At 34.8% G+C, this 15,570-nt stretch overlaps 1 protein-coding gene across 2 annotated transcripts; it reads left to right on the top strand.

The window, feature by feature from the left end:
• The first annotated feature begins 27 nt into the window (after window positions 1-27).
• LOC136798916 (protein doublesex-like) lies at window positions 28-14,150 on the top strand. 2 transcript variants are annotated; one of them, XM_067055587.1, is made up of 7 exons: window positions 28-177; window positions 752-818; window positions 1,028-1,099; window positions 4,568-4,743; window positions 11,511-11,716; window positions 11,929-12,183; window positions 12,420-14,150. In XM_067055587.1, exons 5-7 carry the CDS (start codon window positions 11,566-11,568, stop codon window positions 13,250-13,252), a joined length of 1,239 nt encoding a protein of 412 aa, XP_066911688.1. In that variant the 5' UTR covers window positions 28-177; window positions 752-818; window positions 1,028-1,099; window positions 4,568-4,743; window positions 11,511-11,565; the 3' UTR covers window positions 13,253-14,150. The 2 variants fall into 2 exon arrangements, with proteins under 2 accessions (XP_066911688.1, XP_066911687.1); XM_067055586.1 differs by lacking the exons at window positions 28-177; window positions 752-818; window positions 1,028-1,099; window positions 4,568-4,743 and adding an exon at window positions 9,852-9,937.
• Window positions 14,151-15,570: the final 1,420 nt, after the last annotated feature.

The raw sequence follows: 15,570 nt of genomic DNA on the forward strand, positions 1-15,570 counted from the left end.
TTATACCAATTTTACTTTCGCATTTTTATTATCTCTTAGCTAGAAATAATTTATAATGGAGATCTAAGAAAAGTCGTACTTACTATGAGTTATGGTATCAAGTTTTTGTTTTGGATTAGTTAAATGGTTGGCTTTGACCTTTCAAGGTGATCATGTTACCCATATGTATCAATACAGGTAATTTACCAGGATGATATCTACACCCGTGTCTCACTGCCCCACTGGAACTTTTTTCCTCAGTGGGAAGTCATTCTCCCAGTGGGCCTGAAATTCCAGGGTATTTTCCCACCGGGGACGAAATTTTTGCCAAATTTTCCAGTGGGGTGGGGCTCCCAGTGGGTCTGTTACACAGGGATGATATCTTGATTGATTAACTCAGGCTGTTTTTTTATCCATAAGGTATTCTTTTTTCTCCAGGATTTAGCTTTAGCTAATTACTTTAAAAAGTATTTCTGTACTTAAAAAGTACTAAGTGGCACTTTTTACACTGTGCTTGGATAGTGGTAGTATTCGAGCGTTTGCTTTTTTGAACTATTTCCATCAATGATCTTTTCTGTTGATTTTGTTGTATGTTTTTTCTTTGGATTGGTTTCGCTAGTTTTGGGCTCAGATGTTCAACATTTTCTCATCCGGGTCAACTGAGACATTTCTAAATCACTTATGATGAACCTTTTTTGTTCCTTTATCTCTTCAATGTGTCAAGTTTCAAGACCATTGATTGATAACTTTATTATACGTTCTTTTTTCTTAGAACGAAGGGCAGCAAAAAGTTCACGAGTCAGAATCGCATATTGGAGCCAATTTTAAGATTTCCACTGGTAATATTTGTCAGATACATGAACATTGATGTATTAAGAATTGAAAATTATATTTATCGTCACAGCAGGAATTTACAAAATGATACCAGGCTTACATTTTCCTAGGGTTACCAGTAGAAATTGTATCTCACAAAGCTGATTTCGCATGGTAGAACCTTGAACAGTAGAAATTTGTTATAAAACAGTGTTTTAACTTTCATATTTAACAGGTCCCTTTGTAGTTTGATATCATGATGCCGAAGAATTTGCCAATTGTTTATTGAAACCCTTACACAAAAATGGTAAGATTTTTTTTAACTTGATGATTCCACGTGAAATTTTAATTATTCAAAATCTAAAGTTACAAAAAAAACCTAAAGTTATGTTCTCGCCAAGGTGGTTTATCAATGTAGGGGGTGATAAAATTGATTATTTTTGGTCCAAAATTTGAATTAAGAAGGATTTAATTCAATAATTTTGTTAAAGTATGGACGCGATGGGAAATGATATCTAAAATTTATAAAATAGTTATTTTAAAACTAAAGTTACATTTTCAATTAAGAAATCATCTAACTCCTCTGGAATAAAGAACCACAGTTACTATGGTAACACGATGTACATTTTTCATTGAAAGTACCTGTTTGTCCTGTTTTGAAAAAAACTCTCAAAGAATTTTGAAACCGATAATTTATGATTCTTTCACGCTATCCATAGGGGTTAAAGCAAACTGTTTCTCCAAGGGAATGAATGACTATTGTCTATTTATTTCTACTATATTTTTGAAAAGTGAAAACTGAATATATTGTATAGGGTGGGTTACTAATTTTTCACGATGGGAAAATATGTCAGTCGTTACTTTGGTTGTAAATAAATCATTAATTTTATTCAGTCCAACTTTTTCCTGTGTTGTCACGAATTTAAGAAATTTTGTCTGACCCGGTCACTCATTTGTACTAGTTTTTTATCGTGTCATTTCCCCTCGAAATCCTTCTTGACCAATCAGATTCGTGTAATTGCCCCCGCAGGAGCGCAGCGACGAGGAGGCACTCATAGTTTCACGCATAGATATTGGACTGGAATCTCGAATCTTTGCGTGTTTTGTTTTGTTTTGTCGCGCAAGCCTACCCGTAGTTAGTCTCTTCCGTAAATGTTCGGTTTTTTTCCGGGACGGCAGTTGCTAGCCTAAAAACTTTTTCTTTATAATAGCAGGCGCCGCGGGCATTTTACTCAGCTTTCGACAGTAGATTCTATTCCGTTTGTAGAATTTTGCCCGATTGGTCAACATGCAGGAAATGGAATGGAGAAGTTTCGGGAAGTTTTTTTAAATTCAAGCTCTCTCCTCATGCAGTCAAAATACTTATACGCATTTACTTTTGACTTTCGGATTAAACAAGATATATACATATACCAATCAGTGAATTTGCTGACAGTCAAATTACAATCTGTCTCCTGTCTTAGACATTCAGTAGGAGATTGATTCATTTTTCGACCCAACCAGTTTGTCCCCAATAATGAACAATGATTAAAATGATAATAGTAGAACAATGATTGAATATGGACAAAAGTGATTATTGTATGTTGGTGGTTGAATTGGCAACGAAATGCCACTGTAACTAATTTATTCGACAATCGTCATTCAACATACTCTACTCCCAACAAGAATGCTTAAAGAACCTGTGTTATGATGGCATGGTACTTCAACAGTAAGTACAAATATTTTTTTCTTTGTGTACATTTATAAGACTTGGTTTTATTAATCTTTTATGTTTAACCTGTGTTCTTTTTGATACTCACCAGGCACTATTTGGGAAATTATTATCAAAGATTGAAAGAAACTTTTGTGAACTATTTTTGAGGAAATTTCAGTACACTCACCATATAGGCGGTCATCGAAAAATTGTTCTATTCGCGTCACCCGCCCGCATCAAATTTTCCGCTGATTTTCCGGTTCGGAGATGCGGATAAAAATCTGGGAAAAGCAATTTGTTCTTTTAAAGTATAGCTTTTTTCTCAATTGCTCTGACGACCATCGAAAAATTGTTTTGCTCGCGTTACCACCCGCCCCTGAGTTATTGGCGTGATTAAAAAAAACCCGGGAATGTTTTCGACCGCCCGTCTGCCCGCATGCATTTTTAACACCCGTTGCGACGCGAACAGAGAACGCATTTTTTCGATGACCGCCATATCATCTAATTTCATGTTTCTTATTTTCCCTTTAAGCTTTTTATGAATGAGGATTCGTTTACCTTGACAACGCAATGTTGCCTCGTTTACTGCTACTGTTACCACGTTACGTCATGACTTTCCATCCTTCTACACGATATTGCTGTTACAACTGCAAGATAACTGACATATCTTTTTAATGTAAACAATTTTGTCTATGAGATCCCTTATCATGCCGTTGGAAAAAGTCCTGAATGTACGCTATTTCCTGTTAATACCTGCTTCCTGCTCATCAATATTGCCTCGTTACTGATACTATTACCACGTTACGTCCTATCATCTTCCATCCTTTACACAACGCTGTTACAGCTTCTAGATTACTGGTAAATCCATTTAATGTAAACAATTTTGGATCACGATATCCTTGTTTAAACCGTTGGAAAAACTCCTAAGTACGTTGTTACCTGTCAATTTTTGGTTCCTGCTTGTTATGTTTCTGGCTCATTGCATTTCTTATGCTGTTTGGTTCTACTATGTTTCATTTATATTTCAAATTGGTTGAAATAAATAATAGTTGCATGTCTTTTGACTGGTTTAGTATCTGTAACTGTCTGTAATTGATTATACCTGGACACTTTTCCTAATTAATGTTTTAAGATTCGTATTTTATTCTTTGTAAAAAGTAATTCACATTTTTAGAAAAAAAAAATATGTTTCGTTTATGTTAGCTTATTCATTGATATCTCAAAGAAAATGCTGAGAAGAATCATTCTAACTATTCCAAATCATTTCCAAACTTTTGCTATAAAGCATTAAAAAGCCTTAAATTAGCATTAATTAGTTTTTACAAGCATTTGTACTAGCGGGTGGCAGTTAGTGAAAGCTATGGCTAGTTATGTTAGGTTGACGATTATCCTTATAACAAAAAACAACCATACTAGAAAAACATTATATTTATTAGTAATGGAAAATATATTGCTACTTGAATTTATGAGAAATTTTGAAATATTAACCATTTTTTCCAATCTACATACCAATCTATCCAATCTGGAAACTATAAGATTGTTCTCAACCATTTTTTTATTGCCGTGATGGTCGATTTAAAAAAAACCTTCTAGTCTATCCCAGTGACTATAGCTGGTCTTCTTTTTGGGATAATTCTTGACGATTGTATCCAAACAGTACTAAGCCAGTACCGTTAAAAGATTTTTGGTCGGGGGAACTTCATTGATCCAAATTTTGTAGAAGGAATCTTTGTACTTTATACCAAATTTTACCTAAATATGAATAACTCCTGATTCTTATTTTTCTTTTCCCATAAGGGTTCAAACAAGTAAATAGGCTTGACATGACCTAGTATCCCTTTTATGCACGTTGTTTTTTGCGCACTGTCCGTATTCCGCTAATTTAAAATTCAGTTATTTTTATTTTATGTGAAAAAAAATCAAAGTCCATCCCTGAAAAAATCGAAAGATTACATTATTTTTGGTATCCATAAATGTAATCTACATAAATTATGCATAATGACGTCAATGTATCTATGTATTTAGTCAGTTTTACTTTTTGATTGAAATATTGCTGTCACGATATCTTGTCTGCTTTTTCAGATGTTAGCAATACACTGACCAGATTTCGCTTCATTCCGAGATCGCAAGTCGTCCTAGAAACTACTCAAAGACAATTTTGACAAACTGACAAGACGGTTATTTGCAAGATATAAAAACTGATTTAAAGACACCTTCAAAGAAATTGGGAATTACTTCGGATTGAATTGCTAGCAAAGGTATTGTTTTTTTTAATTTTGTTCTTTTTATTGTGTGTACTAATTCAAATTTAAAGATAAGCGGAAAGCTTGCGTCCCGGAGGTTACCGTTGAACTAGGTAGGGTTTTGTATTTTTCAAAAATTTTCAAAACATGACCTTAAGGTTAAGGACCTTTCCTTTTGACTCGAGATTTGGCCCAAATTTTGCTAGTCAGAAAAAACACGAAAAAAATTACATTCCGCCGAACTATATATTTCATTCCCCAGCTCAAGGACATCCACCTATGATTTGTCAGAGCTAGTTTGTTATTCGTCGGGCTATTAAAAATAATGCAAAAAACCCTTGACCAGATATTTCACTTGTCGAACGGCAGCTCCCTTTCAGTATAAGCATAAGTACCCTTAGAGAATTCACATTTTTAGCCGTCTTGAAAATTGTTCTGACTAGTTGATAATGATGCAAAGGTTATCGGGTATACTTTTAAAAATATTAAGCAGTTATTGGACAAAGTCGAATCCAATATGCAAAAATATTGGGCGTGCGAGAAAAGATATCTTCAATATCTTTTTTCGTAGCCCAATATTTTTCATATTGGATGAGACTGCGTCTAAATAAATGGTTTATTATAACATTATTATCCATATCGGACATTCAAACAACGTTTTTTCTAGCGTCAGCCAAGTCTTTTCGCTTCAATGCAATGACTTTAACAAGTTTTGAGAACCTATGCGAGCGGGCCGCAAATGACCGCCAAAAAGTGTTTTTTTCTGACGTTAGTTTAGTCTTTTCGCTTCAATGCAACGACTTCAATAAAGTTCCGAGCGGGCCGCAAATGACGTTATCGCCCTATAATAAGGGCGGTTAATGATATTTCAGCCCTCTGAAGCGCGACGCTTTAGTTTTCTCAGCGCGGGTATGACTATTTGAGTCATAGAACCTTTCAATACCGCCCGCCGTTCGAATCTTTAATGGCTTACTTAATGACCGCTATATGGATAATAATATCCGTTTATCGCTAAAATATTTCTCGTTTTCAAGCATAATTCCAATTTAAAGACCGTAAATCTGGTTTCTTGGTAGCTTTTTATTCAAAAGTCTTATTTTTATTTTGTGACGTAAAGTCAAAAAGAAGATGCTCAATTGTCATTGAACTCGTTGTGTGACGTCAATTTTTGAAATATGTAGCCTCCATGGAAGCTATATATTCGAAAATATTGGACAGCAAAGAAGCCAATCAAATGTCGCTATTTACGCGCGTCGGATAATAATCTCTTTTATGATATGGAAAAAGCAACGCGCCTCTTATGTTGACAAAGAAAAATTGACGGAAGAATTTCTCACGATTCTCGCTGCGGCGCGGGAGGGGAAGAAATTTCTTCTTATGTTTGATTCTGTGTAAGCAAATGCAGCCCCTTCTCACAGACAAACCCACTGTGACCCCTTACCACTGGGAAAACTGTCCAAAATATCGTCCCGGTGGAAAATTATCCTTCAATTTTTGTCCCCACAGAAAATAATCAAATAAACAAGTCCTCGCCATTTTTCCAATCCCCGTTGCATTTTCCGATTTAAAAGCAAAAAACTTTGAATCCCCAGCCGAAATATGGAAATATCAATCCCCATCGATTTTAAATCCGATATTTTTGTCCCCACTGGCGGAAAAAAATCCTACTGTGTCTTTGAGAAGAGGGTGTGCAAATGGTAGGAGAAGTTGCTCTTCTCTCTTCAATATCTTAAGAAATTCCGGCTGATCCAATGCATTTTGGCAGGAATATTTTGAAACACATGTTTACTGTTCAATCGTAAGCAGGGGGGGGGGGGTCGGTACTAAAATTTCAGACATCATGACTTTTGATGACGTGGTGGTATTACAAAAAAAACTTTAAATTATTTCTAGTACCATGTGTACTAAAATCCTAAATTAGGTGGGATCTTCAAGAATTTTTAAAAATAATTTTAGTACATGAGTACTAAAAATCACCAAATTTTAGGAAATTTAACTATTGACCGAGCATTTTAGGCAAAATGAAAAAAAATAACAACTTTTCATATATAAGATTTAAACACCTCTGTGTCACAAATTAAGCAAAATTTATTTCGTCCTCGATGGGAAAATACCCTTGAATTTCAGCCCCACTGGGAAAATGAATTTGATTCCCACACGAAATTCCATGTTTAAAAATTGCACTCCAAAACCATCCCCACTGGGTTTATTAACCTTGGAAAAATAAAATTTCTATCCCCAATAGCATTTCAATAGGAATTTTTATCCCCACTGAGGAAAAAGGTTCTACCGGGGCTGTGAAACAGGGGTGTTTCTGAGTCTTTATCTAGAATAGAGAGAGATTGATCAAAATAAGCCTAATTTAGGTGTTCACTATGCTAAAATATCAAAAAAAATTCCTTTTTCAAAAATTAGGTGGGGGTATGTCAAAAATCGTCAAAAGACCTTTTAGTACTCATATGTGTCTTGGATTTTAGTACCGACCCCCCCCCTGTCGTAAGTTTTATTTGAATTTAAAGGGTTCGTGTTTTTTGTTTTGATTTGATTTGATTATTTAGTTGTGGGCTGGTATGAATTAACTGCATTTCATGAAAAATTCATCCTTGACTGGGAAAAAAATGTGAAGAAATGAAACGCCTTTCATGATTGTGTCTGCCTTTTAAAGGCGGATCAGTAATATTTCCCGGTTACTTCATCAACTTTATAAATTATTTCGAATAATTTTTCATAAAAGATTCTGTGATGTTTAACTCTTTCCCCTTTAGACCGGTGTCAGAATTAAATTTCTTGGATATTTTCTTTTTAAACACCGCTGTCTCACAAACCCGGTGGAATTTTTTTCCTTAGTGGGGATGGTCTTGGAGTACAATTTTTAAACATTGAATTTCGAATGGGGATGAAATTAAAGTCAATTTCCAAGTGGGACTGAAATTCTAGGGTATTTTCCCACCGGAGACGAAATTTTTGCCAGATTTTCCAGTGGGGTGGGGTGGGGTCCCAGCGTTTCTGTGACACAGGGGTATTTTTAAGTGGATTCCTGGTATACAGGAGCTTAGGTCTTTGAAAACCAGTCAAGATAAAATGAAATGATTCCAGAATTTTCCTCTTATGATTCACTGTTTCAAATTGTGATTTTTGATTGAAGACGAAAAATAAATTCTACGGTGTTGTTTATTTGAAATTTTGTTTTCCAAATGTCCAGTCAATACAGATTGTATTTTCGTTGAATCTTTTTTTGAATAAATTCTAAAATTCGATACGTCAATAGTAGTGGGATATGTTTTTTTTTGATGATTTTATAAATATTTTTCACCCGCCCTTGTTAAAATATTCCTATTTCTGTGTATTCCGCAGGGGTTGAGCTAAATATTGATGGTGGGAAGTCTAAACTTTCCAAGTCCATTACCAATATTACTCATTCCAATAAATGTTTTTTTTTTATGAAAAGCATTTTGTATTTATTATTCCATTCCTATAATTCATTTTCACTTTTTGATTTATATCGAATTTAGTTTTCCTAAATATCCTCAGGTGGACCATATACTAACCTCTTTCTATAAAATATCATAGATTCTTCAAAATAGCTTAAAAAATATTTTCATAGCAAAATATCATTGAAAATAAATACTTTTTAAGCTATTACATACAATTTTTTCGAGGGAAATTTTCCCGAAATTTGACAATAATTTGAAGTAAATAGTCTTTTCATTTATTTACCAAAATTTGAAAAAGAATTTTATGTTGATTTGCGTTAAAAGTTCAAGTGAATTTATACTTAGTTAAAAAGTGTATAAATTATAAATTTTAGGGGGCTGGCATCTATTTTTTTGGGGGAAATTTTCCCTAAAAAATTTACACGCCCTCTTTAAAATACTGGTGTAATAGGAATCTATAAACCAAATTAATACTTTTAATTTTTGCTTTTGCTTCCTTCCTTCTCTCCTCTTTTTAAAGGACAAACAAATAATTCCCATAAGGGACAATAAGTTAGTCATTTCTTTACAAATTAGCAAACCAGGGGGTTTGGTTGCACAATATTTATAAAGGATGAAGCAAAAAAGATTTTCTTCAACAATTTCAATTTTCATTTTTGTTAGTTAACACGCTTGAGAAAATTTGTTGCCATATATAGTTTGTGAAGAGGATATCCTATCTTTTACTTTTCTTATTGATTACTGAGGGCGTAAGATTATACTTCTCACCTCACACCACTGTGCGCAAGTTTACTGAACCGAAGAAGTAGAAATTATTCACACTGGGGCCAAGACCCCCTGCTGGTAAGATTACCTCATATCATTTTAACCATTTATTTACTATGGTTACCAAATCGATGAAAAGAAATTTCCGCTGCTGTGCGTAGTGCGTGCGATTTTTTTTCTCTTGTTTGCGCGGGTGTCGATTTCATGTTTTTCCCGTTTGTTCTAAAGCTTTTTCCTGCCCTTTAAATTCATACAGGAAATTTAAATATAGTTATTTCATGTTGAACTTCTTGAAAATATTGTATGCTTATTATTTTTTTGTATACTTTCTAATGATTACCGCGTTTTTCACTCTGCGAATTTCAAAGGAGCGCATTTCAAAATATTTTCACCTTGAGGAATGCGTAATTTTGCCTTACTTTTCCTGGTAATGCTTTATGAAAAGCCGCATGCATTTAAAATTTCATCTAAACACTAGAGTAGTGATACTTTTGGTTTGGATTAACATCAATAAGTAAACACAATGTAGTAAAAAAAGTTTCTCCTTTAAAGAAGAAAAATTGAATAAAAATGGTGAAAAGATACGAAAACAATTTACAAATTTGAACAGCTTTTGACAGAGATTGTATTCAGTGATTCTATGTTAGGGTGTGGCGAGGGTTAAGGCACAACCAAGGGCCTCAAGTGAGTAACTTTTTTACTGCTTCACAGCTAGCCAGAAAATCATGCCTATTGCGCACCATACGTTTATTGATACAATATTAATCAGATATTGTACATGGAGTTAAGAAAAAAAGAAAATTGAAAAAGAAATTTCAGGAAATTTAACAATTTGTGTAAATTTAATACACGGTTTTCTTCCTTTGATTATTAAAGAATTCACGATTATTATATAAGAGCGTTTGTATTTCATGGTATAAATTCAGTTTGAGGGAAAAGGTCAACCAGGAAACAGCCTGGTAGTTTGGAATTTTTAATTTTTAAAAGTCATAGATTTGCTGAAAAATGAGGTATGATTTAAATTTGATATTCTTTTTTTAACGGAAAGGTTTTAACTCTAAAAATACATTAACAGAGGTTTTGCTTTGTTTTTGGTAGGCTGGCGAATGAAAAATTAACTCTTTTTCTAAAATTTTTCTAGATTCTAAGCCGGCGAATTCTTAGCAAGCGTAATGTGTTGATTCGCGTAAATATGTACTTGAGGCGGTGAACGGAACTTTTTGAACGGCGAATTGTAATTTTTTTCGTGCCTTGGACCGGCGAAATTCACCGTTCGCCGGGCCTAAATAATACCCTTGCACAAAAAAAAGTCTCCGCTAACCAAGAAACTTTGGTAGTGATAAGGATTAGCAGTATTTGTAGTATATAGGCTTGTCTCACAGCCACGATGGAACTTCTTCTCACAGTGGGGGAATTGAAATTTTATCAAAATCCCAATGAGGATGGAAATTCTATTGTTCCCAAGGTTAACAAATCCATTGGGGATGGTTTTGGAATACAATTTTCCATTGAATTTCAAATGAAGATAAAGAAAAACTCCCAGAATTTCCCAGTAGGGCTGATATTGTGGAGTGTTTTTCCCACCTGAGACGAATTTTGATCAAATTTTCCAGTAGAGCGAGAGTTCCACCGGGTCTGTGACACAGCACTATTTTTCGTGAATTTCTATATTGCTTCTATATTTTGACCAGATAATGTTAAAGGTGGCTTCGATTGATTCTTTCCACATTATTTGAAATTGCATTCCGTTTTCCTGGAAGTCTTGAATCGTCGGGCCTCTCATACAGGATTTTTATCCCATTAATAGATCGTACGTAAGATGTGTACGTGACTGAATGTTTGAGTAAGAATTTCAACATTTCTTCAATTCTGGGCTTAAATATTTACGAATACGGTTTTCTTTTTCGCAAATCGCGTGCTTCATACATTTGTTAATGACAAGCTTATTATAAACAACGTCTTGTTGAATTCAACACTTTGACATAGTTTCTACAAACTTATTACACCGTAAGTCGAACCTCCAAAGATTTCGCTTTTGATTTATTTAAGATCCCTCATGCTTGTCATTTTGTTTACCCGGCATCATGATTTTCAACGAAGTATAAAAAATTTAAGGTCATGCATCTTTTTCTCAGGGAATTACATCAGAGTATTTTGTTTGAAGTCAAGAATTTTGAAGATAACTTTCCGATAGATCAGTGAAAATGACCGAAAATACTTGGAAATCTTCTCATCTTTACCGACCTTGAAATTGAAAGGTATAAAGGAAGGTTAGGGAAGGCAAAGTCATTATTCGAACATGATAAAACAGTTGGCTCGTGTACAAATTTCACTCAATCTTTTACCCAGAGCCAGAGTCACTAGCATATCATAATTTTTTTTTTATTTTTACAATGCTTGTGCGAGCACTATCAGAATAAAAAATGTGAGCAAAGGGACTAAGCTCGAGTTTCAGTATTATTTCCTTGTATTGTATTGCCAAAAGGTACCTTTTTGTACAAATTAAAAGTGGTCAAATTGGCTGTTATATAAAAATTACATCGAAATCTTCTAATCTCTTTTATGCTTTTTTCTCTTCTTCAGTAACTGTGCAACAATAAACAACCAATCACAGACGTTTATCAAAGAAGAAGAGCCAATGGGAATCGCAGGAAAACTCGAAAACAAAAGCGTCCACATTCACCAAGATGGCGGATTGAGTCATGTGATACATTTCAATGATGGTACAACAACACGGACACCGAAATGTGCTCGATGTCGAAATCATGGCCTTGACCGAGAATTGAAAGGTACCCCTATTTTAGAAATTATTTTTACTGCGTCGTTTTATTTGAGCTTTTTGAATTTTCAGAGATCCAAGAAAAAATGCCTAACGCGTTTGTAATTGCAAGCTTCATTAGTTTATATAATCATAAAGACGTTAGACTTAAGACCTTGATTTTTTTGTCGATGAAAATTCAAAAATCACGTCTTTGAATTCATTTTGAATTCATCTTTTTAGGACATAAAGAGAAATGTGAATTCAAAGATTGCACATGCCGCTCATGCTTAGTTGTTGTTGAGCGTCAAAAGATCACGGCCGCCCGTGTGGCTCATCTACGCCAACAACGTAAAGTGGCCGCCAAACGTGGGGTCGCTATTCCCAACCATAAATACTCACATTATAACCCGTTGACTGAGGAAGAAGAGTATATCTTATCTTCACCCTTGCAAAAGAAAACCACAAGTGGAAAAATATCGCCAACCTATCACCAAGGTAAATCCCCGAATGTTCTGATATGTTGTTTGAAGATGAGATTGAGATACAGTGTTTTAGAAATGAAAAAAATGTTTGATTATTTACCACTCGAAACTTGCAGTAAAATACTTATTATGATTTTTAAAATTTTTTGCTATTAAGCACTTTGTTGACATAACTATTATTTGGGGCAACATTGGCTAATTTTCAGTAGCCATTATTTTCAATGTCCATTTTCATTTTCATTTTCTCAGGTCATCATGTCACTAACCGGTATTATCACCATAAACCAACATGGACTTCTTACCAACCACCAACCCTCGCCAAAAACGGATCTCATCCTCCCTATCCTTCCCCACCACGGAGAGGGGAGTACCCACACCACCACCATCATCATCAGCCCAATGTAGACAAACCAGCTCCAATCAGATACCACCATTCTCCTGTCTATCACTATCAACCCTACCCTGTGGCAAGGTACTTTCCCTACCATCAGCCACACTACCAGCATACTTCATGTCATTCCCCACCTAGGGACTCTATGAGATCATCACCTGCATCTCTCCCTGGAAGTTACATCGTCCCTTCCCCTCCTTCCATACATGATCGAAGAGACGTCTTCAGGCCGATTGTAATCGACCCACGGCGTGACGATGTCAGCGAATCAGAAGATGATGACGTCATTGATGTAGTCATGGAAACAAGAAATAAAGATGGTCGTCATGGTAACTCTAAACAAAGAGATGACAAGAAAATAAAAGCTCTGAGAGTGATGTTTCCAGATTTAGACATGCGCTCGTTACACGATCTCTATGAGGATTTTGACCAGGATGTCCAGGCGGCTGTTGAATATATGTTATTCAAAAAGCGTAAAAACAAACAAGAGGAATTCAAACTGAACAATCAGCAGCAATCATCAATCCTCACCACAACAGATTCTAAGAGAAGTTTAATACATTCTCCAAAAACAACTACTTCATCTAACAACAAACCATATTATATTGACTCTCTAATCAGTAAATGTCAACCTAAAGACAACTCTGATACAAATATGAAAAGCAAAATATCAATTTCTTCGACTGCGTAAAATCATTTACAGTAAATAGATAATTTTTTATAATATAAAGAATATTGTATAAAAATTCTTGTTATCCTTGTAAATACTTTAAATAATACACCATTAAATTGACGAAATGGGTTCTTCCAGAAAATCTTTGTACATGGGGGGTGGAGGATATGTATGGTGGGGTGGAGGATATATTGGATATTTTGTCCGGGGGCAATGGAAAATCTGCAAAATTTGCCTTGTTTTGGGGACGAACTTGCTCTGATTAGGGGTAATTTTGATTATCTTGGGGGGTCAACTGATGCTTATCCGGGGGGTCAAAATTAACAATGTCCGGGGGTAAATGTGCAAAAAATATTATATCCTCCACCCCACATAATATATTTTTTTCTGAAAGAGCCCAATACCTGAGGGAACTAGGCTCAGTTCACTTTACCATGTAGGGTTGATTGAGATTTGTGGCATACATTTATCCTACGGTACAGTTAGAATTGAGAAGGCTCCTCTGGACTGGACTATTTTCATCAAAGCTTAAATAAATCAACCTGCTAATTCGAACTGGAACGAGAAGTCGAATTACAGAACGACTCGAATTTATGGAAAACATTGTACTAGGGTTTCCCTTAGACCTAAATCAATTCTAGAAAGATTCAGATTAACTCGAGAGTTCACTACACTTAGCATCGCCCTTTTTGTGGAAGTTCCCTCATAGCCCTCTCCACATTGTAAAGGTTTTATGGAAAATTTCTCTCTTTAAAATTTAACGTAAATATCAAACGTCATACTTGGGAATAGACCATGTTATTATATTTCTATGCCTTTCGGGAAATATAATTCGATATTTTCTGAAACTAATGCAAATAGTTATATTATTTTAATGTAAATAAGATATATAATAAATCATGACAAAAACAATAATACAAAATCTACTTCTTTCTCAGGTGAGTTAAGGCTATTTCTCGATCTTCCCACCGCTTCCCATATTATACTTATCGAACATTTTATTAAGTTATTTTTGAGCCTTTTTGGGCGACAGATTTGACCGAATTTCGCGATCTTTCAAGGGTAAACTCATGCAAAGTTAAAATTTTTCTATTTTTTTATCCTTAGATGGGACTTGAGATTTGATTTTGATTTTTTGAACCTCTTACAGGGACTTCAAATTCCTAAAAATAAGGCTGATAAAAAACAACGCCCTTAAGGCGGCACATACCCGTACCCTTCACTACTTGCCTTGATGACACCCTGGAATTACCTTAATTACGAATTACTTACACTGTTAGAAGCCAAACTTGAAGTGAAACGATAAACAAAAGGGGGTTTTCTTGGAAGATTATTTTCTCTTCCTTAATTTATAAATCTTGTTTAAAATTATTGATAATAAAAACACAGCCTTATAAATGATGCGCTTTAAACCTTTTAACTCTAAACTCAACAATTACCTATTGCCTTTTCCAATTCTTGTATATTTTTCAAATGTTCTTATAATTAATGGAATCAATGTATTGAGAAAGTTATAATCAAACATGAACCATTGTAATTTTTTAGCTGTTTGATGTCCCCGTGCGTGATGTCCTAAAATTATTTGTCTTTTCGCAATAAATTTGCTGTGCATTATCTTTTTGGAATTTTGAAATTTTAAAATGCAGCCACTGTTATCGCTTTGGCTGCTGCTGCGCTCACTCCGACAAAGCTGTAAAGGCCTTTTTACACAGCAAGAGTTATTTCTATAATCAAGATGACCAAAATATCAAACTATTGGTGTAGATAGAGCTTTCATAATCGAAAACAGAATTTTGGAACAAGAACTTTGGCTGGCTGCTTTTACTATTTCTGGAGTAATGTTTACAACAGTTGGAAAGTTCTCGTCGGTAGGCTTCCTGTTGTTTTTGGTTCATTCTAAGCTTTTCTGCTGTTTTTGTTTTTCACAGCAAGTCACATTTTTATTAGACTAGCAGGTCTTTTTGTCAGGAGCAGGTTGATTCTGCTAGTGCCTAGTGCTAGTACAAGAATTTGCCAATTTTTTCTGAGTGATGTGATGAATCCAGTCAGGGGTATCACGTGGTATAGGTCTTTTTTGATTTTGAAGACCCCCCCAAAATCATGAATTTTCAGGGCTTACAATTTTGCCTAAAAACGCAAAAAATCGCAAGTTTCGTAAAAACTGCGGGGTTTCAAGCTTGGTAACATTCAAATTCCGAATCAGCAGGGAAGCAGGGAATCACAAGAGAAGAAACAAATATAAGCTATTTATAGTTTACCTGCTTTGTTGAAAATAATTTTTATTACGCGCATGCTATTATTTCAAAGAGTGTTTTAGGCGTGCTTAAATCGCACGC

The sequence above is a fragment of the Clytia hemisphaerica genome, unplaced genomic scaffold (genome assembly GCF_902728285.1).
Source record: "Clytia hemisphaerica strain Z4C2 unplaced genomic scaffold, Clytia hemisphaerica genome assembly, whole genome shotgun sequence".
In the NCBI taxonomy this organism is placed as follows: Eukaryota; Metazoa; Cnidaria; class Hydrozoa; order Leptothecata; family Clytiidae; genus Clytia; species Clytia hemisphaerica.

What these genes read in the sequence shown, in the direction of transcription:
- LOC136798916 (XM_067055586.1), top strand. An exon ending in CCTTGACCGAGAATTGAAAG is followed by an intron (nt 11,717 to 11,928) that starts GTACCCCTATTT and finishes TCATCTTTTTAG; the next exon opens with GACATAAAGAGAAATGTGAA. An exon ending in ATCGCCAACCTATCACCAAG is followed by an intron (nt 12,184 to 12,419) that starts GTAAATCCCCGA and finishes TCATTTTCTCAG; the next exon opens with GTCATCATGTCACTAACCGG.